Raw genomic sequence first — 20924 nt, forward strand, 5'->3', positions numbered from 1 at the left:
ACACAATTGATGAACATGGTCGCCTTCAAAACTTATTATGGACAGATTCAAAGGCTTGTTTTGATTACCATTGCTTTGGTGATGTGTTGATTTTTGATTCTACATATCGGAGTAGTGTCTATAGAAAACCTCTTATAATCTTTTTTGGTATAAACAACCATCATCAAACTGTTATATTTGCTGCTGCCTTACTAGAAGATGAGACCAAGGACTCTTATATGTGGATGTTGAATACATTCTTAAGGGCAATGAATGGACGGAAACCAATTTCTGTTGTTATTGGTTGTGATAAAGCATTGCGAAAAGCCATCAAGAATCATTTGCCAGATGCCCAACATCGCCTATGTTCTTTTCATATCAGTGAGAATGTAGTGAGCCATTGTGCAAATATAATTGGTGATTTTAACAACTGTATGAATATGGAAGGTACCCCAGAGCAGTTTGAGGAGGCTTGGAATAAAATGATTAATGCACGCAATCTAGGTGACCAACAATGGCTCAGTGACCTTTATAGGAAAAGAGACCGGTGGGCAGAAACTTATCTTCATGGTCATTTTTTTGCTGGTGTGAGGACAACCCAACGATGTGAAAGTGAGAATGCCTATGTGAAGTGTTATTTAACTAGTAGAAACAACTTAATGGAATTCTTTCGACATTTTGAAATTGCAGTTATGAACAACCGACAACGCGAGTTAGAGGTAGACTTTCAGTCAAAGATGAAAAAACCTGTTATAGGTGAACGATTGAAGTTATACAAGGAGCAAATGGGTTCTGTATACACGAAAGCTTCATTTGAAAAATTTTGTATGATTGCAGATGAGGAAACAAACTTTGTTGTGGATAGTACAGAGCACATAAATGACCACCAACGTATACATTTTGTTTGCAAATGGGATATTCCAGAATCCAGATGGAGGGTGTTATTTGATTCTTCGAGCATTGAAGCAAAGTGTTCATGTCTAAAGTTTGAGGAATTAGGGTTTCCTTGTGTTCATATGATTGCTGTGTTTAAGGTGGAACACCTTCGCCTCATCCCAGAAAGTTGCATTGTGAAGCGTTGGACTCTAAATGCCAAAGCCAATATTCATCAAGGAGGCATTGATGCCTTTTCCAAGATTCTGTCTATAGGTCGTTTCATTAAGCTATTAAATATGTCATATACTGTCTGTTACCTGGGTGCAAAATCTTATAATACATTCAATGAAACCATGGTTGGTTTGAATGCTCTGAAAGTGTTCTTGGAAGGAGTGGATATTGCTAGAGGAACAGGATGCCAAAATCTTTTGGGGGGTCATCCAAGTACTAGAAATACGAATAAATGATGAAACTTTGGCTCGTGAACCACCTATAGTGAAAAACCATGGAACAAGTTGGAAGTTGGAGGTGATTCACAAGTTGTGGTAGGGTGGATGAATGGTTACAAAGTCCCATGGAAATACAGAAAATCTTGAGAGAAATACACAAACCAAGGGAAGAGATAAGGGTGATTGTAAGATGGACACCATGAGAAGCTCTCAAACTGGCAGATGGTTTGGCCAAAAAGGGACATTATGGAAGCAATTGTATTGGGGTTAAGTGGTTTAGAGGGGGCAGATCTTATATTTTTTGAGGTGGTTAGCTGAGGCCAACTTTTCTCAAGGGCATTTAATCTTGATGTAATTTGCTTTAACTGTATATTCAATAGAATTTCTTTTGTTATTTATAAAAAGAAGACTGGTGCTATATTTGTTTTGATCATGTACATTTATATTTGATAATGGAGGAAATTTATTAATATAGAAGGAAAGTATACAAGTGGTTTACTGATCCCAATTTCCAGCCAAAATCATGGGTAGAGAGCAATAGCACGACGACAAAAAAAAGACCATGCTGCCAACCTACAATCCTATAGACCTATACTTGATTCAGACCATGTAAACAACCCCAAAGGCACTGAAAAGAAACTACCTCAATCAGCTTCAGTATTAAATGACCTTTCATCTTCCTGCCACCCACCTTTTTCACCCCTCTTTTCTTGTTTTTCCTTTTCCTTGAAACACCCACTCTTCTTTTGACTGTCCAATCATTGTTCTTCACGTGGCTAGTCCCTCTCCATCTTATCATCTTCTTCTCCAATCCCTTCTTTCCATAGCTCAGCTTCAGCATAAGAGACTATCCACACCTTGATCACCATCTCCTCCACATGCAACTCAATCATGTGCTACACCTTCTCTGTTTTTTTTTTTTTTGATAATTGTGCTACACCTTCTCTGTTCTCACACCAGTTAACTTCACCTTCACTGATTGATAGCTACTTCTGTGTATTTCTTCTGCCAACCCTCCACGATTCTGGATAGTTGATGAATAATCTCCTCAGTCCACAAGTGAAAGGGTAGGCCAAGGATATAAATAACAATTATTCCATCTTATGCAACATGCTTTACATTACTAAACACACTCCATCGCCCAATTGTTAGTTTGTGACTAAGCCTTCTCTTGTCTCCATTAGCATTCAAATTTCGTTCTTCATCTATAATATCTAAATAGCTTTTCTTTCTTTGAAGAGTGTTACCATCATGGTGCCTTCTCCAGGTACATATATTCATGTTTTAAACATAAATTCCTTTGCATTCGGGTATGGCTAATTTATTTATTCACTTTTTTGGTTGGTATGGACATGTCTAGTTTATGGTGGTTCGCCACATATTTCAATTAAGCTTTGTTACATGTATGTTGAACTTTATAATTGTAAGTTGTCAATTGAACTCTTGCAGCTCCTAGGACTACAATTAAAATGCGGAAGACTTCAAAGGAAGCTGATGCGTGAATTGAAGGTAAAGTCATCTCTTCTTTTAGGTGAACTTATTTTTGAACTCTAGATTGCATACCAATATATGGTTGCAAGTTGTTATGTTGGAAGTTCCATTAACCCTTATCAGTACTGTGTAGGGATAGGTTTCTATTCCCTGTTTCAAGGAGCTATAATTGTGGTACCCCATTTGCAGGTGTTTTCAGCAACTCCTTTTTCCTACTTTGTTAACTTCCGATTTACATTTTCTTGCATCATTTGTTTTGATTCAGGGGAATGGACACTGGTTAAATCTCTTGCAGTGTGCTTCACCTCCGGAGGAAATTAAGCAAGTAATTTTCTTTTATATGGTTTGATGGTTATGGTGCAGTAGCGAGACTAATCTCCTATCAACTCTCCACATGGTGTTTACATTCTTTTCTTGATATTTCTGTATATTTATATTTTTTATACAAGCAATATATTTTTTGAAACAGCGTCTCTGTATGTGCAGGGGTAAGACTGCGTACATCTGTCCCTCCCAGACCTCACATTGGTGGCTCCTTTACAAGCAATATGGGGAAACATTGCCACTGCTTTCTCAGTCGGGCACTCTGGCTCTTTCATTTTAGGTAGTTTGGTGAAAGAGCCAGAGTGCCCGACTGAGAAAGCAGTGGCATCGGTGACTCAGTGTTGTAGCCTCCTTGTAGGGGGGCATAAAAGGGACTGGGATCGGCATTGTCGTCAGACAAGATTGTGGAGCCGAAGTGGGCACCACTGGTTCCTGGAATTCAAACACTACTGAAGAGGATGCAAACAACCACTCATGCTATATAAAGAGAAGCAAAGTTGCATGCATTTTGCTCGCCTTGGTTATATAGTACAGGACATAAAGTTAATTGTATAATATCGATTTATATTTTTATCCTTTACTTACACACGACGTACATCAAGTTATATTAGTTGCTTAAATGGAAAATTTTGAGCAGTTTAAAAAAAGGCCTACTTGGCTCACGGGAATAGGGTTTGGAATCGGAATCAGAATCGGAATAGGCTATTGTGAATCTGATTCCAACTGTTTGGTTGGACGGAATTAGCCCCAAATCCTTATAACCTCTTAAAACCCCCCTAACCATGGTGGCAACGGATTAGGTCACGGGTCTCCGCAGCAATGAAATCACACTTCTACCAACTGGGCCACAAGCCCCATCCCTAAACCACCCTCCCAGCTAGCTGCTCAGTTTTACAAAATTTCACCATCTATTTTCCAATGCCTGAATGGTAAGGATAATGTCGTTGTTTTGGTCATTTCCATGCCGAGGTTTATTTTAATCTGCACTCAAAACCCCACTTAGGTAGTTTAGAATTTTCCGCTACCAACACGGTGCCAAAAATGTCCCAACTAGCCATTGCAACTGTACATTGGAGACATCTCCCTTGAATGATTAAGGGAGATGTTCCCAATATGAGGCTAGTGGCCTGTTGGAACAGGGTTGATAGCAGATCCCTACCCCCCAAAGCAGAAGATACATACAAGAAATGCACTTTCTTGTCAATCTGGACCATCCAATAAATGGACTCTATTCTGTAACTTTCCTTTGACCGCACGTCAATATTTCAATGATAAATCTACACGTCCTTTAAAATCACCTGATAAATAATTCATTGTTTGTTCGCCATTTGTTAAATCCATGGCCTATGGATATTGACACAATTGCAACCGGTACACAATGTAATGTTTATTCAGGATGATCCAACTGTTGATTGAAAGCCTTCAATTTGATGGTAAAGAACAATGTACTAGTGAAAAAGACGTAAATCAATCTTCATCAATGGAGTGTTGAACTAACCTATCAATTCAATGATTCTAGAGGGGTTTGTAACAACAGAAATGGCAGAGGAAATGGTGATGTGGTTGGTTTGTCTTTGACTAATAACTAGACTGTCCAAAGTGGTTTTTGTGAGAACGATCACCACACTGATCACTCTGCCGTGGTGTTGAAAGTCATGACTATAAACCAAAGACTTTGAAAATCATCTTGTAAACAAAACGAAATGTACAAAAACATCCATAAAAAGCTTACAAGTGACTCATCATCTCCCACGACAGAGATACAGAAAGAAAGCCATGCATCTCCTCATCTTGTATTCAACTTCTGAGTATAACTGCCTCAACCTCAGTGTTCTTCTCAGATGTCTCTCAATACCCACGTCCATTTACCTTTAGGAAAGTCTGTACCAGTTTCCTGAACAAGTTTGGATTAGTGTTCATTTGTTCATGAGCCTCCTGAGCATCTCCTCACCTTGAATGAATGTTGAGTTTACCTCTTCATACACCCAGTTGACGACTTTGCCAGAGGTGGAAGTTTGGCACTCCAACCAACCGTGTTAGTGAGTCTATTCTCAAATCCAGAACTCCCTCGTAGTCTCATACTGGCTAGCCAAAGTTTCTGCTAGTGTTAAAACTTGAGCATTGGCTGTTGTGTCAGAAATTAATTACCATCCTTTTCTGAAGTTCTGAACAAGTTTGGTGGGGTCTGAATCAAGGTTTTCATCTATGGGTAAAATAGATAGCCTCGAGAACTGATGGCCATTTGAGATGTAATCCATCTTGAGCAAGGGAATGGTTTCCCTTTTCAATAAATTGAAGACTGATGGATGGAAGAACCAATGCCCTTTTCTCTGACCCCAACAAAAGGTCAGTTTCTGGCTTCCAGGTCAATCAAATTTTTATCAGGTTACAGTTTGAACGATGGCTAATTAAAACAATTTATTTCATATATATTTTATCATATTAAGCATAATCAGGATCAAGCAAAAGCTATATAGCATGTCTCCCATGCCAAAGAAAGTAGACCAGATTGGATGATTGCAAATTTGTGTTCTTCCAGCTATGCTGAACGAAAACAATATATAGACCGATTTAAATCATTTAAGTAGATCAAACCCTGGCAAAGGAGTCCCAAAAATTGGGTTGGACAATAAAATTTGGGGGGGGGGGGGGATGATTTTTTGTTCAATTTGCACCAGTATTACTAGTTATTAGCATGCATTACTAAGGTTTTAAAAAATGATCCGAAATAAAACTATTCGACCATTGGTTTTGGGGGGTTGATTGGTCGCTCCCTCATTTCATGGGTCATAAAGTGGGGCAATACTTATCTCCTACCGATCTACCACTTGATTTTTAGATTTAATCTTTGAAATCTAAAATCCTAAATCCTAAAATCTAAATTTGAACATTAAATTATAAAATTTAATCCTTAGTCTTAAATCCTATTATTTGGGGTCTAAATCTTTAAACCCTAAACCCCTAAATTTCATCCTAAATTTTAAAATTTAAACCATAAAATCTAAATTTTAAACCTTTAAATCCAGACCCCTAAAACTTTAAATTTGCTGTATAAAACGCCTTTTAAACCTAAGTATTTTTCATAAAATGGAACACAAGATCATAAAAGTGGCACGTATGCCAATACAAGTGTTATTTTTTGCCGCCAAGACAACGGGGTTACTTTTTGCCGCCAATACAACGGGGGTTGTATTATTAGTGGATGTAGTTTGTGGAGTCTTTACGCCATATCATATAGCATTTTCATGGATCGGATACACGAGTATGATGAAAAAGTAAAGGAGGAAGAATGCTACGGTGCTGAAAAGAAAGGTGGAATCGTGTGCAGGAATAAGAAGAAGAAGAAGAAGAATTCGAAGAGAAGCAGAAAAAGATGGAAGAATCGACTCTGGGAGAATCGAACGGTAAAAAAAAACTTGTTGAAGGGAGTTTTATATATTTACCTGTCTATTTTCACAACTGAGTACGCTAATCTAGTTTGTTTATTTACTTTTAGTTTGGTTGGCTGGACATAGACTGGGAGATAATGTGGTAATTAAGAGATAATGTTGGGCATCTGTATTTGTATAGTCAAATACTGTTCATTCTTAAGTTAAATTTAGCCTCTTCTATTCCGGAAAAAGGGATTTTCTAAAATTGAATTTTGATGACAGTAGTTTTGGCAACTCAGGACTATCTGGAATAGGGGACGTGTTAAGGAATGATAGAGGAGAAATCTTTGCTTTATTCTCAGGGCATATAGGGGAAGGTGACTCTACAAGGGAAGAATTAGTGGCTGTAGTTTGTGGAGTCCAGAAGGCCATGGAGCTGGGAGTGGAAAAACTTGTAATTGAAAGGGATTCAAAGACTGTAATTTGCTGGTTGCTGAAAACGGAAAATGTTTTCCAGATGTACAGAAATGAAATAAAAAAATTTAAACAGGATACCGAGACTATGCAATTGAAGATTCTATGAATTTCGATGGTAGTAGTGAGGGGAATCCGGGCCATTCAGGCATTGGAGGCGATTTTTGGAACGAGGAGGGTGGAATTGTTGCCCTTTATACTGATAAAAAAAATATTGACCTTTACTTGGGAACAATAGATGCGGGAGACTCCTTGAGGGAAGAAATTTTGGTTGTGATGGAAGGGATCCAAAAATCCAAGGAGATGAATGTAAGAAGATCAATCATAGAAGGGGATTCAAAGTTAGTAGTTAGCTGGCTGCAAAAAGATGAGACTGGCTTGTGGAAATTTGTCAATGGAAGGAGGAAGTTTAATTATTTAACACAAGATATAGAGATCAAGTCGCAGTGGGTTAAAAGGATGGGTTAAAAGGAGTGCAAATGCCTTTGCTGATGCTTTGGCAAAGCAAGTGGTGGGAAGGGATCAACTCTTCTGGGCTGTTCTGTAATTGCTGTATTTTTTGTCTTCTTGGAGAGAGTTAATAGAGTTTATCTCTCTCCGGGATGCTCACTTGTATCTTATTCGTTAATTAATGAAAATTTCTGGTTATTAATAAAAAAAAGATTCAATGGGTTGTAAATAGAGAACATCTTGTTGGGCTATGCTGTAAATATTGGGCGAGGAATCCTTTAAAGGATTCAAGGGGTTGTAATGAGAGGTGGGTTTTGAAATGATCTGTACATAATTTCTATTTTTGTACTTCTATATTTCAATAACATTTCTGTTATTAATCCAAAAAGAATCAGAAAGGACAGGAATAGAAATGACTATATGAAGGAACTTAGGAATAGCTCCAACAGGTGATAAAATGAGAGAAGTTTGGTCACATGAATAGAAGGCCATCTAGAGCAATTGTTAGAAGTCATCTATTACAAGTTGAAGGGGCTAGAAGGGCTAGGGTAAGATCAATAAGGGCTTGGATGGAAATAATAAGAAACAATTTAAGCACCTATAATTAAATGGAATGGGGAAACGTATTCATGTAGTGGACCCCATATAATTGGGATAAAGCTTAGATGATTTTGGTGGTCTCAATATATACAAGGCTAACTCGGAGGGCTGGTCCCAATAAAGCTTAATCCAATCAACTCCTGTACCTTCCTCCCAAGTGAATGAATAAGAAAAACTATTTCTAGATATGGATGCATCTCCATTTGTTTCTGATTATGGGTAGAAGGTTTATTTGTTTGGAGGAGTAAAGCAGGAAGCAAGTTGATGTGGTCTCCGCTTTATATGGGAGAAAATTAAGGTAGGAGGAAGTGGTGCCAAATTTGCATCAGTTTTTCAGATACAAAATTTGCACTGCTAATGGATGCAAATGAGACAAAAAGTGTAAATTTTGCATCAAGTAAGAGTGCAACTCATAATCAGAAACAAATGGATGCAAAACTGAACCATGTGCAAAATTTGTGTCCAATTCAGATTTGCATTGCAAACAAAGACTGCCTTATAATTACACTGCTAGCAAGAGACTTAGGGGCCATTTGATAACAGCTAAGATTGCTGAACTGAATGACTTATTTCTTTGTCTTTTAGTGGATACAATAATCAAATAACAAAATATTCAAGGAATATATTAACCTACCTGACTTCAGCTTAATCCATTAAGGAGCCCCCAACTGATGCAGCATTTATGTGGACAGAACTTGCGGTTGTAATGGTTGCGATCTCCAAGCCTGAAATTAGTATGATTTCAGGTTCTTCAGCGAACCAACAATGGTGTAGAAGGTGTAATAGAGTTGCAGTAGGTTTTCAATGTGAAAACCAGATGGTTTCTAGCGTAGAAACTGAGAGAGAAATGTCACCCACAACCAAGCACAGTTGGGATACCGTGAACTGCAAAGTTGAACTCACAACAATTGTAGAAACTAGAAATGATAGTCTAGAAAATGAAGTGTTGGAATGGAAGGTTTCATCAGTTTTTATAGACCCTTGTACAACAGTAGTAATAATGACACTTACATGGGAACTCAACTATATTATAAATACTTCCACATTCCCCAACATCCTTCGATTCCCAAAAGACTTTTTGACTAACACAATTAACAAGACATCGACTATTTAATGCAATCGCAACTTACTATACTCCATAATTTACAAGACATGGGGCCACCAAATGCATTCTCAACTACTAAACTAAGGAAAATATGGCATTAATGACAACTTTGTTTCCAACAATGGATCTTCTAGTGGACCCAACTATTTGGAGGCCCATTTCAGTAAGTAGCCAATGACCCATGAAGCTGGTCTAGAACTCCCAAGTCTCCAAATTCAGGCCTAGAACCCAAATTGCATAAGTTGCCACTTGTTCTAAATTTGGTTCACTTGGCCCATCTTGATTGCCATCATCTTCCCTGGGTTGAGAGAGATTTGACCTCGAGTCTGCATTGACATCGTCTTCTGTGTATAGAGTTAAACTAGCAATATTGAACACAACAGAAGTGTTCACTTTGTTGGGCAACTTTACCTTGTATGCATTATCATTTATCTTCTTTAGAATTTTGCATGGGCCAACTTTCATTGTGGTAACTTGCCACTCTTGATTCTGCCCTTGTGAAGGTAAACCTACACAAGATCTCCTTCGTTGAAGATTGGATTCCTTCTCTTGGAATCTACTGCTCTTTTATTATCCCACATTGCTCTTCTCAATTTGCTTTAGAACTAAGTTCAGCAATGTTTCCAGCTGGTTTACTTGGATTTGGAATTGGGATCAAGTCTAAAACATTGTTGGGATTACCTCCATGGACCATCTCAAATGGGGACATACTAGTAGTACAATTTCTAGACTTGTTGTAGGCAAACTTTGCATGAGGCAGTGCTAAGTCCCATTGTTTATGCCTGTCCTTCACTATACAATGAAGTATATTACCCAAGCTTCTATTAACAACTTCAGTTTGCCTCTCAGTTTGAGGGTAATAGGAACTGAGGAGTAGTTTCAATAGGTAATAAATGAGAGAAAGTAAAGATGGTTTGGTCACGTGCACGGAAGACCATCAACAGCACTTATAAGAAGTGATTTGTTGCAAGTTGAAGGGACTAGAAGGGCTAGGGTAGACCAAAAAGGACATGGTAGAAGTGGTAAGAAATGGTTTAAGAGCCAATAGTTTAAAAATGGATATAGCTTTAAAGAGAACACAATTGCGAAACAGGTTTCATGTAGCTGATCTCATATAGTTGCGATAAAGCTTGGATGATGATGATGAACCTGCAATTGTGTCCTTAGCATAGCATCTACGATCTCTTATTGACTATCCATTGCTATTATCATGCCATATGCAAACTGTCATGATAAATTCTTGGCGAGTCGTCTGTTTGGACTGTTGATTTAATGTTGAAAAAAAGAAGTTGAACCATATGCTTCGGAAAACGAATTGCTTATGTGGGAGAAAACATAGATAACATGCTGTCGACTTGTTTGTGTATAGGGCTATTCATGGTTTGGTTCGGTTGCACTTAGTTTTGTCAATTGAACCAACAAAGTCATTCAGGTTGACTTTGAGGCCAACCAAAACCGACCAAGAAAGAGGTAAAACCGATATCAATTTTTTATTTTGCTTGATGTTAGTTTAATCGGAGTTTGCAGCCCTGGTTGATGAACAGCTAAAGTTTTCTTTAATTTATATAGGTATAGCTGCAATGCCATGCTTCTTTCCTTCTTCACCGAGTCTGCCATCACCTTGATTAGCTGAATCAAATTGAGTGTAAAATCTTATTCTAATCTTGTCCGCCAGCTGTCAACAGCTTCTCTAGTTTCGTTCCTTCATTGAACTGCCACTTTTGTGAGTCATATATGTCCATCGGAATATTTATTAAATTCCTATCAATTGACTATCAAAAGAGGCAAGTGACCATATGAGTATTTGTTAAGTTTCCATCAGTTGCTTTTCAAAAGAAGCAAGTGACATAAGAGGATTATGATCAGCCTTTACCTATGCTACGCTTAGTAGGATTATGTCAATTTGGTTGGTTTTGGATCAGGTTATAAAGGCATAACCTGCAACTGAACCGAGTTGTCGGGTTTTACCATTTTCTAAACCAAAAGTGACCCAACTGACTTTATAACCGATCATCTCGGTCTGGTTTGGTCAGTTTATAACATCATGTGAACAGCCCTATTTGTGTATTTGGTTGTTGTATCCAAAGTTGGAATTGTGAGCATGCCTTTACTTCATGATTGTTGCAAATTGATGCCAACTTTTAGTGAAGAAATTATATTTTAATTGTTAGAGATTAAGTGTAAGATCTACAAGTGCTAGAATGGTAAATGGTATTAGAGTGGCAAGCTTGCACCCCTTATGATAGTTACACTTGATTTGGAGAAACTCTATATATTGGTAATTAAAATTCCCATATTGTTTCATATGTACGATCTGCTAAGAAACTATGTTAATCCCTGACGACTAACAAGGTAGCGTATGCGTGTAGTTATTTGTACTACCCAAGTGTTTACATTTGTTATATTTCATTGCAGTAATCTTATCGTATTACATGATATGTGTAGATGAGTATGAATCTTCTATCTTGTATTTTATTGTGTTAGGTATGGATCTAGGCAAGCAGGTATGTGTTAATCTCAATGATGAATCAAATGCCGAAAACCTTAGTGGAGCAAATGAAGGTTCTTTATCTCAAAGCGTCCGGGATAATGAAATGGTAGAAACTAACAACCCATCATTGAAATTTAATAGTCAGAAGCCACTTTGGGAATCAACTGATGCGGAGATATGGAAAATGCAATTTGATACAGTTGATGATGCAGCCAAATTCTATTATGATTATGCACGTGAGATTGGTTTCAGTGTTAGGAAATCTCACAAGGAAGTTTACAAGGAATGCCAAGTTTCTCAAAAGTTAGTTTGTTCAGCTGAAGGTGAACGACATAGCATAGAGAACAGGAGAAGAGCACCTAAGAGGTTGACAAGGTTTAATTGCAATGCGTCATTTCAGGTGAAATTAGATCGTATCACAGAGAAATATGTGGTTACATGTTTTGTTAGAGATCACAGTCATGATCTTCTCCCATCTCCTAGCTCTATGTACTTACGTTTGCATGGAAGGGTAGTGAATGGTGATAAGGCTCAAGTAGCTGCTTTGAGGAATGCAGGGGATTTACATAATCATATTGATGCTGTTCGAAGATATCCCATTAGCACTGTGGATACTGACAGTGTATTACTATATTTGGAGTCAAAAGCTTTAGAGGACCGTGGTTACTTTTACAGTCACACTGTTAATAAGCATGGTCATCTTCAAAACTTATTGTGGATGGATTCAAAGTCTCGTTTTGATTACAGTTGCTTTGGTGATGTGTTGATTTTTTATTCTACTTATAAGACTAATGTCTATGGAAAACCTCTTCTCATCTTTCTTGTTATGAACAACCATCATCAAACGATTATATTTGCTGCTGCCCTACTAGCAGATGAGACTGAGGACTCTTATATGTGGATGTTGGATACATTCTTGAGGGCAATGGGTGGACGAAAACCAATTTCTGTTGTCACTGATTGTGATGAAGCGATGCAAAAGGCCATCAAGAATCTTTTACCAGAGGCCCGACATCGCCTATGTTCTTGGCATATCAGCCAGAATGTAACAAGTCATTGTGCAGCTATAATTGGTGATTTTAACAACTGTATGCATATGGTAGGTACCCCAGAGCAGTTTGAGGAGGCTTGGAATAAAATGATTAAAACAGACAACCTAGGTGACCAACAATTTTTCAATGACCTTTATAGGAAAAGAGAACAGTGGGCTGAAGCTTATCTACGTGGTTATTTTTTTGCTGGTGTGAGGACAACCCAACGGTGTGAAATTCAGAACGGCTTTGTGAAGTGTTATTTAACCAGTAGAAGCAACTTAACGGAGTTCTTTCGAAATTTTGAAATTGCAATTATGAACAACCGACAGCGGGAGGTGCAGGCAGACTTTCAATCAAAGATGAAAAAGCCTATTATAGGTGAACAGTTAAAGTTATACAAGGAACAAATGGGTTCTGTGTATACAAAGGCTTCATTTGAGAAATTTTGTATGATTGCAAATAAGGAAACGAACTTTGTTGTGGATCGTACTGAGCACATAAATGACCACCAACGCATTCATTTTGTTTGTAAGTGGTATAATCCAGAATCCAGATGGAGGGTTTTCTTTGATTCTTCAAGCATTGAAGCAAAGTGCTCATGTCTAAAGTTCGAGGAATTAGGGTTTCCTTGTGCTCATATGATTGTTGTGTTTAAGGTGGAACACCTTCGCCTCATCCCTGAAAGTTGCATTATGAAACGTTGGGCTCTCAATGCCAAAGCCAGTATTCATCACAAAGACAATCATGCATCCACCCTTGCTTCTAAGGTTTCATCAACAGGTCGTTTCTTTGAGCTATTAAATACTGCTTATACTGTCTGTTCTCTGGGTGCAAAATCCCACAACACATTCCGTGAAGGCATTGCTGGTTTGAATTCTCTGAAAGTATTCTTGGAAGGAGTGGATGTTGACAGAGGAACAAGATGTCAAATTTTAGGTGAGCCGAGTACTAGAAATACGAATAAATGAGGAAACTTTGGTTTGTGACCCATGGAAATACATATGACTTGAGAGAAATATAAAGACTAATGGAAGAGATAAGGGTGAAAGTGCGATTGATACCATGAACAGCTTTTGCACTGGCAGATGGGTTGGCAAAAGAAGAAACATTAAGGGGGCAATTGTACAAACGTCAAGTGGTTTGTAGGGGTCAAATCTTGTATTTTTTGAGATGGTTAGCCAAGGCTAACTTTCCTCAAAGGATTTCATCTTTACGCAATCTGCTTTTTCTATTGTATATAATTTCTTTTTTTACTCAAAAAAGGAGCTCTGTTTGTTTTGATCATGTAGAGAGCAGAGGAAATTTTGTAAAAATAGAAGAAAGGATATAAGCAATTTACTTATCCTTATTTGCAGTCAGAAACAAAGGCAAAGAGCAATAGCACAACAGTGAAAAAAAGGCCATGCTTCCAACCTACAACCCTATACATGATTCACACTGTGCAAACAACCCCAAAGGATTGGCCCATCCCATTAAGGTCTACTCAACAAAAGAGATTAGATCTATTCAACTGGTTACACCACCCAAGGCATCAAAAGGAAAACCACCTCAACCGACTTGAATACTACCTTACCCAACAAAACGCCAATATAAATATCCCTTTCATCCTCTGCCACATTATTTACCACCCTCCTTGGGCCATGATCTCTTATTTTATCTGACATTCCCTTCTTCAGTTTATTGTTAAGAGATTTAATATATGGCTTTACACATCTCAGGGCCACAAGAATTCGATTACTGGCATATCTTGGGAACCAATTTATCTGAATTCTCCCTGTTGCCAATTTGTATGGTGCAGTAATGATGGTGACACATGGATTTGAGATGTTTTATTAAGGAAGTCTGTTATGTCTTAGTGGTAACACAGTTGCATTGGCTTGTGTGAAATGGATAGTAGGGCTAGAGATGGAATATATACAAGGTAAGAATTGATTTTTTAAGGAATTCTGATGTTTCCTAGAATTACTGCTTCTTTTTGAACTTGGAATATTACATATTGAATTCATGCCGACAAATATTTATTCTTGATTGTTAGGTTTATCTTCTCTGTTGTATTCATGCTAATAAACCAGTGGCTTTCCATTGCTTTTTTCATGATTAATTTAGTTTATTTGTACACCGATAAGTGAGTTCTTGTTCCCAAGTTTCTATGTTGATTAGTGAGTACATCCTTGATATAGCCATTATTTTTTCTAAGTGCCTGTAAAGAACTCTCCTTGTAATATTTTTTTGGGCTTGTAATGGAGATTAATTAATTTGTCTAATTGGTGAACTGTTAGGCATTGTATGAGAGAGTAGACTTTGCAACTACTGGTCTCTTTGGGTTATGACTAATTTATTTACTTTTTTTTTGGATTGGTATGGCCATGTCATGACTAATTTATGGTGGTTTGCCACATTTTTCAATTAAGCTTTATCATACTGTATGTTGAACTTTAGAATTGTAAGTTGTCAATTGAACTCTTGCAGCTCCTAGGACTGTACAATTAAAATATAGAGGACTTCACAAGGGAAGCTAATCTTTGAATTGAAGGTAAATGCATCTCTTCTTATAGGTGAACTTATTTTTCGGTTCTTGATTCCATACTGTTATGGAATTGCCAGATGTTATGTTGGAAGTTCCATTAACCATTACCAGTACCCTATGTGGATAAGTTTCAGTTCCCCTGTTTCAAGCAGCTATATTGTGGTAATTCATTTTCTCTGGTTGCCGTTCTCTTAGATGTCTGCTGAATCCCATGTACATCTGAATGTTTCTTTATTAGATAGTAATCAAATTTATGGTTAACTCTATAGCCTGTTCATATTTTTCTCCTTCGTGCTGTTGCACATCCTGAGTAGATCAATTATGAATGGTTGTGAAGTTAATGGTAGCTGTTCAGACCTTTGGATGGTCCTTTTCAAGTTCTTTGTTTTTATTAAGGGCAAATTTCTTAAACTACCTCTACTGTTTAACTAGTTGATAAACTATACCTTTAATGTTTAACTATTGTCTTAGAGTATCCCTAAGTTTTTGGACAATTGACTAGTTCTACCTCTGCCGTTAGTATCTTGTTAAAGTTTTCATCAAAATCCATATACTCGACACCATGAGATGTATAATTTTTTTAAAACCCAATACCACCCTCCATTCCTCTTCTCTTCACTTCCCCGTTCCTTCTCTTCAACCTAATACTACTCTCTCTCTGTTTTCTTTTTTGGTTCACCATTAGGCCACTGCAACTCCCCTTTTTGTCGATGAGAACAAGTAGTTGCAGAATTGGAAAGCGAACTCTAGTTCCATTTCTCCTTACCAAAATTGGAAAGTAAAAAAACTACATACATCTCTTAACAATTTCTCCCTTTCGGATGATCACTTCTTTTTCCCCACTCATGAATGGAGAGGTGCGGCTTCTTGTAAGCAACCAGAGAAGGTCCACGTCCTACAATGGTGTGAGGATACCCATTGGCTCCTTAATTGTGTTCAACCTCAGCCTATCAGCTTCCTCCATGATACTCACGTGACTTTTCAACTATCAACAAGCAATTTGAGAGTTGAGAGTTGAAAGAAACCCAGTCATCTGTTAATCACTAAACAAAGTGAAAGACCAGAGAACTTGATCAGGACTTAGCAGGTCCCGTTCGTCGGTACGCTTTCCCTTTATTTGCAGCGGTATTATTATTAATGGTGGGTGATTCTTGTGGATGAAATTCTCGAGATTTTGTTAGTTTAAACTACTAATCCACGGCTAGATTTCTAACTGTGTAGTATAAATATGGATATTCTTCAATCGTTGAAACCGGTTTCATGCCCTCGCCGTATACTTGGCCTACACACTGGCAACTGGTTGCCAAAACCCGACTGGACTACTTGAACGAGAAATAACGAACTGGATTAACAGCTGCAGCTGGTATGATTGTTGTCAGCAGCAAAAAACGACGATGTGCAGTTCAAATGACTGAGATCTGATTGTAGAAGTTCCTTTTAGGAGGGGAGTATTTTGCTTTCTCGCTCAGTGAAAGGGTCGACGTGGCATAGAGTTTTGAAGACGAGGGAAGTAAGATGATCCACCGGGGTTCCTTCTTCCGAGGGTTCTTGTGTAGCGGTAGAACAGGGGATCGCCCTTTGAGGCTGACGTGATGAACATGTGCTTTTTGGTGAAGATGAACAGCAAAGTCCGACTACTGCCGTAGGAATGAGTAGTGTGGTGGCGTTGGACTGTTAGCAATGGATCGTTGCAAAGAAAGGGAAAAGAAACAGGAGTTCCCTTAAAAAATCCCCAATTTTTTAGTCAAAACTGAACCCCAAATTTCCGGCTGGGATAAAAAATGGTGTTCCTACCGCTGTATTCCAGTGACCAAAATCATGTACGAATGGTAATCCCATCTGACAATGGTCCTACCGCTGTGTTCCTTCCTCATTTCCTTGTCTGTTATCCGGTCATGAAGAAATGGTGCCACGGAGCTGATTGTTCTCATGCCTTCGTCGAAACCCTCAGCATTTCGTAGCTGAGGGTTCATCAAAAGTGGAAGATGGAACGGAGAGGGAGATGGAAAACAAGGCAGAGGCGGAGGCGGAAATGGAGATAAGACGGAGGAAAAATGGAGAGAAAATTTAGCAGTTAACGATGATATTGATTATCAGAAACAATAGGGGTCGTGAAAGGCAATAGTTAAACGGCAAGAATATAATTAGTTAATTAATTAAACAGTAGGGATAGATTAAGAAATTTGCCCTTTTGGGAATGTAATATCTTGAGTTAGGCCAAGTTTTTTTAATTGTTGGGAGTTTTAATAGTTTTTAAGGTTCCCTTGCTCAGCTTGGATCACACCTTAAGTGTAATAATATTTGTTTGGGCTTAGGATAAGGATATGATCCGTGTTAATTACAAAATCATAATTTTTTTATAAATTAAAATTTTTATTTAATTTTAGTATATTATAAAAAATATATAAAAAAAATTATCTATATATTAATATAAAATTTATTATCTAAATATGTATGTATATAACTTCTAGGTCGAGCTTAGGGTTGCTTACCTCGGGCCCTTCTCATTAAGGCTATCAATTGACTCCAAAAGAAAGATTGTTACCTTATTCAATTCTAAATCTAGTTATCATGGATTTGGATGCTAGAACATGCATCCGATTAATAATCGGATCATATGTGGACTTGATCTCATTGGCTAAAATCCAAATCCAATAAAAAATTATTATTTTATGTATATATGTAGTATAATTATGTATACATTTAGATATTATGCATACGTATATAAAGTTTATAATTGATAAATATAACATTTTAAATTAATATACATTTATTATACATATATACTTTAAAAATATTAGTCTTTTAAAACTTTTTTTATTTTTTGGTCATTTTAAACACAATAGCCTAGTTACAAATTAAATCCAAATCCGACATAATAATCGGATGTGGATGTGGATCTAGAGATTTCATAATCGGCCGATACGGATGTAGCCATATTCGATTTCAATATGACCCATTTACAACCCTACTACCTGCATCATTATGTGTGGGTTTGGTGCAAATTTGAGGTAGACCTAGCTTAGAAGAAAATAGTTCCTTGAATTATAAACGATCATCCCTGAGTAAGAGTTTTATGGCATTTTTATTTGGGTCATTATTACTTTTAATTATTATATTAATATTAGTTATTTTTTAAATAGAATTCAAATGTATTTTAGTTTTTAATTTATGAACTACTAATTTTTATTAATTCTAAAACTTGTTAAAGTTTAACATTTTTATTAACTTTAGTGATTTTTTTATTAGTTTTAGTTATTAGATTTCAAATTCTAAATTTTTGACAATTAACTAGTTAAATAGAACTTGAATATGAAACAAATAAATGGAATTTGGATAAGAGTAAAATTCTCTTTCTTTGGAATACAATAGGCTAATAATGGAAGAAGCCTATAGGAATATGATAAAATAGGTCAATGATGGAAGGGGTGAGAGACCTATGTCTTAGAATTCTCTTAGGTGATTTAACTATTTATGATATTTTTATCAATTATTTTTAAGCTGTTATTTGTTTATGAGCTAGATAGGGCCCATGCTGGTCTTGAAATTTATGGGTTTGATGTGGATCGGACTGAAATAATCAACCCTAAGCAAATTGCTTTTAGTTTATTAGGTTAATGAAGAGAGGAGAGAATAAAATAAAAAAAAGGAAAAAAGAAAAAGGAAAAGGAAAAGGAAAAGAGAAAAAAAGTAAATGAACTTTAAGCGATTTAATAATTGAAAAGAGAGAGAATTTATGGAATGAATTATTGGAAGAAAGAGAGTTAATGGAATAATTAATGAGGATAGATAATGAAAGGAATTAATGAGAAAGAAAAGAGGGGTTAATGGTGAGTTAATGGTGAGTTATTTGAGTAATGATGATATCTATCATTAATTGTTGCATAAATGGTACATATGATACATTTTGACAATGTATTATTAATTTCAAAGATGTCTTACAAATAAAATTCTTTCTAGGCAATTCTACACTTTGTTTTGGTATCAACAGCATGGAGTAGTTTTTTAAATCACATAACCATTAGTTGTACTGTTTTCATGTCACCTAATGTTGATTAGACATCTATTGATTAGACATGGTGTGGATCATCAGAATTCGGACATTTGGCTCTACAGTTGCGTTGAAGATAGATGCCATAGTTTTCTCATCTTTAGTTGTATAATAAATTTTCACCATTAGGAGGATACATGAAATACTAAAATATGGGTCTGACCTCTCTTCATACCATGATAGATGTCATGCCATAGTTCTCTCTTCTTTAGTTGTAGAGTAATTTTTTTTATGCACAGTATAAATTTTATTTAGGTCATATTTGGAAGTGCTTAAAAATAAATGCTTATTTAAAATAAGTGATTATTTGGGTCATTAAGCACTTATTGGTATTTAAAAAATAAATTTAAAATAAATGTTTATTTTAAAAATAAGGGCTTATTTTTTAAGTCAAATTTTAAACTTTTTTTAATTGATTATACAATAAGCATTTATTCAATTTTTTCTTCCAAAATTATTTCTAGTTGAATTTTAAAACACCGCTTATAAAATTATCCCTAGTTGGATTTTATAAAAGTACATTTACGAAAGCATTTTTACAAAAATACTTTTACAAAAGCACTTTATGAAAGTACTAATAAAAAGTACTTTTGAAAAAGTGTTTTCATAAAGTATTTTCATAAAAGTACTTTTGTAAGGGTACTTTCTGAAAAGTGATTTCGTAAAGTGTTTTCGTAAAAGTACTTTTGTAAAAGTATTGTTATAAAAGTATTTTCATAAGAGTGTTTTCAAAGGGTACATTTTGAAAATTTGAAAGAAAATGAAGAACAAAAGTCACAAATGCTTAATTAAGTGCTTATTAGAAAAAAAAAAGACTACCAAATGCCCAATATAAAATTAGTGCTGATTTTAAAAAATAAGCACTTGAAAAAGTTGGGTGCCAAATGCAAATTAGTGCTTATTTGAATAAGTACTTGTTTTTAAGCACTTATTCAATAAGCTCTTATTTTTAATTTAAGCACTCCCAAAGCCTTAAGCAATAAGAAGAATGGAGAAATTTTTTGAAAACAAAAAGACGAGGGAAATACATTGCTATAATGTTTAGGGTGCTTTTGATGGATAAAAGAAATGCACATTCTTGTTAAATCTTTGTCATCCAATAAATGGACTCTATTTTGCAAATTTCTCCTGATGGCATCTCGATATAGTTCAACGAAAAATTGTCCAACTAATTGTAGATCGTTCTTCACGTTCTTGGGGTCCATTTAAGTTCACATGATGAATTCATTGTTTGTTCACCATTTTTAAATCTATAGCCTCTAGATATTGACACAATTACAGCTGATACACTGATTTTTATTCATCTCACTTCTCACAAACTAGGCTCAAATGGTTCAGCATTGCAACTGCTACACTGTAATGTTTATTCAGGTGAACCAACTGATGATTCAGAAGATTTCAATTTGATGGTAACAAACAATGTACTCTCCAAACAAAAAAAAAAAAAAAAAAAAGTAAAGAACATGTTCAGCACTGGTACATCAACCTTCATCAATGGATTGTTGAACTAATCTGTCAATTCAAGGATTCTAGAGGGGCTTGTGACAATAGAAATGGCAGAGAAAATGGTGATGTGGTTGATTTGTCTTGACTTACGACCAGATTGTTGGATGTGGTTTTGATGAAAATGACCAAAACACTGCATAAAGTTGACTACAAACCAAAGACTTGCAAAATCATCTTCTAACCAGAAACAAAAATG

At 36.3% G+C, this 20924-nt stretch overlaps 2 protein-coding genes across 33 annotated transcripts in view; both read left to right on the plus strand.

The window, feature by feature from the left end:
- LOC148844881 (protein FAR1-RELATED SEQUENCE 5-like) overlaps window positions 1–3622 on the plus strand; it is a 68290-nt gene extending 64668 nt beyond the window's left edge. For 10 of the 32 annotated variants that reach the window (XR_016102365.1, XR_016102364.1, XM_088955475.1 and 7 more), the window contains 4 exons: window positions 2754–2813; window positions 2929–2984; window positions 3061–3192; window positions 3282–3622. The gene's annotated coding sequence lies outside the window, so the exon portion shown is untranslated. Of the gene's footprint in view, window positions 1–2753; window positions 2814–2918; window positions 2985–3060; window positions 3193–3281 lie in introns of all 32 variants that reach the window. The other 22 variants (XM_088955449.1, XM_088955446.1, XM_088955448.1 and 19 more) reach the window with 13 other exon arrangements.
- A 2640-nt stretch (window positions 3623–6262) lies between these two features.
- LOC148844882 (protein FAR1-RELATED SEQUENCE 5-like) lies at window positions 6263–13975 on the plus strand. Its single transcript, XM_088953319.1, has 2 exons — window positions 6263–6523; window positions 11604–13975. Exons 1-2 carry the CDS (start codon window positions 6493–6495, stop codon window positions 13610–13612), a joined length of 2040 nt encoding a protein of 679 aa, XP_088809445.1. The 5' UTR covers window positions 6263–6492; the 3' UTR covers window positions 13613–13975.
- Window positions 13976–20924: the final 6949 nt, after the last annotated feature.

Source organism: Nelumbo lutea, chromosome 7, assembly GCF_056320005.1.
Source record: "Nelumbo lutea isolate HS-2025 chromosome 7, American lotus-T2T, whole genome shotgun sequence".
Taxonomy (NCBI): domain Eukaryota; kingdom Viridiplantae; phylum Streptophyta; class Magnoliopsida; order Proteales; family Nelumbonaceae; genus Nelumbo; species Nelumbo lutea.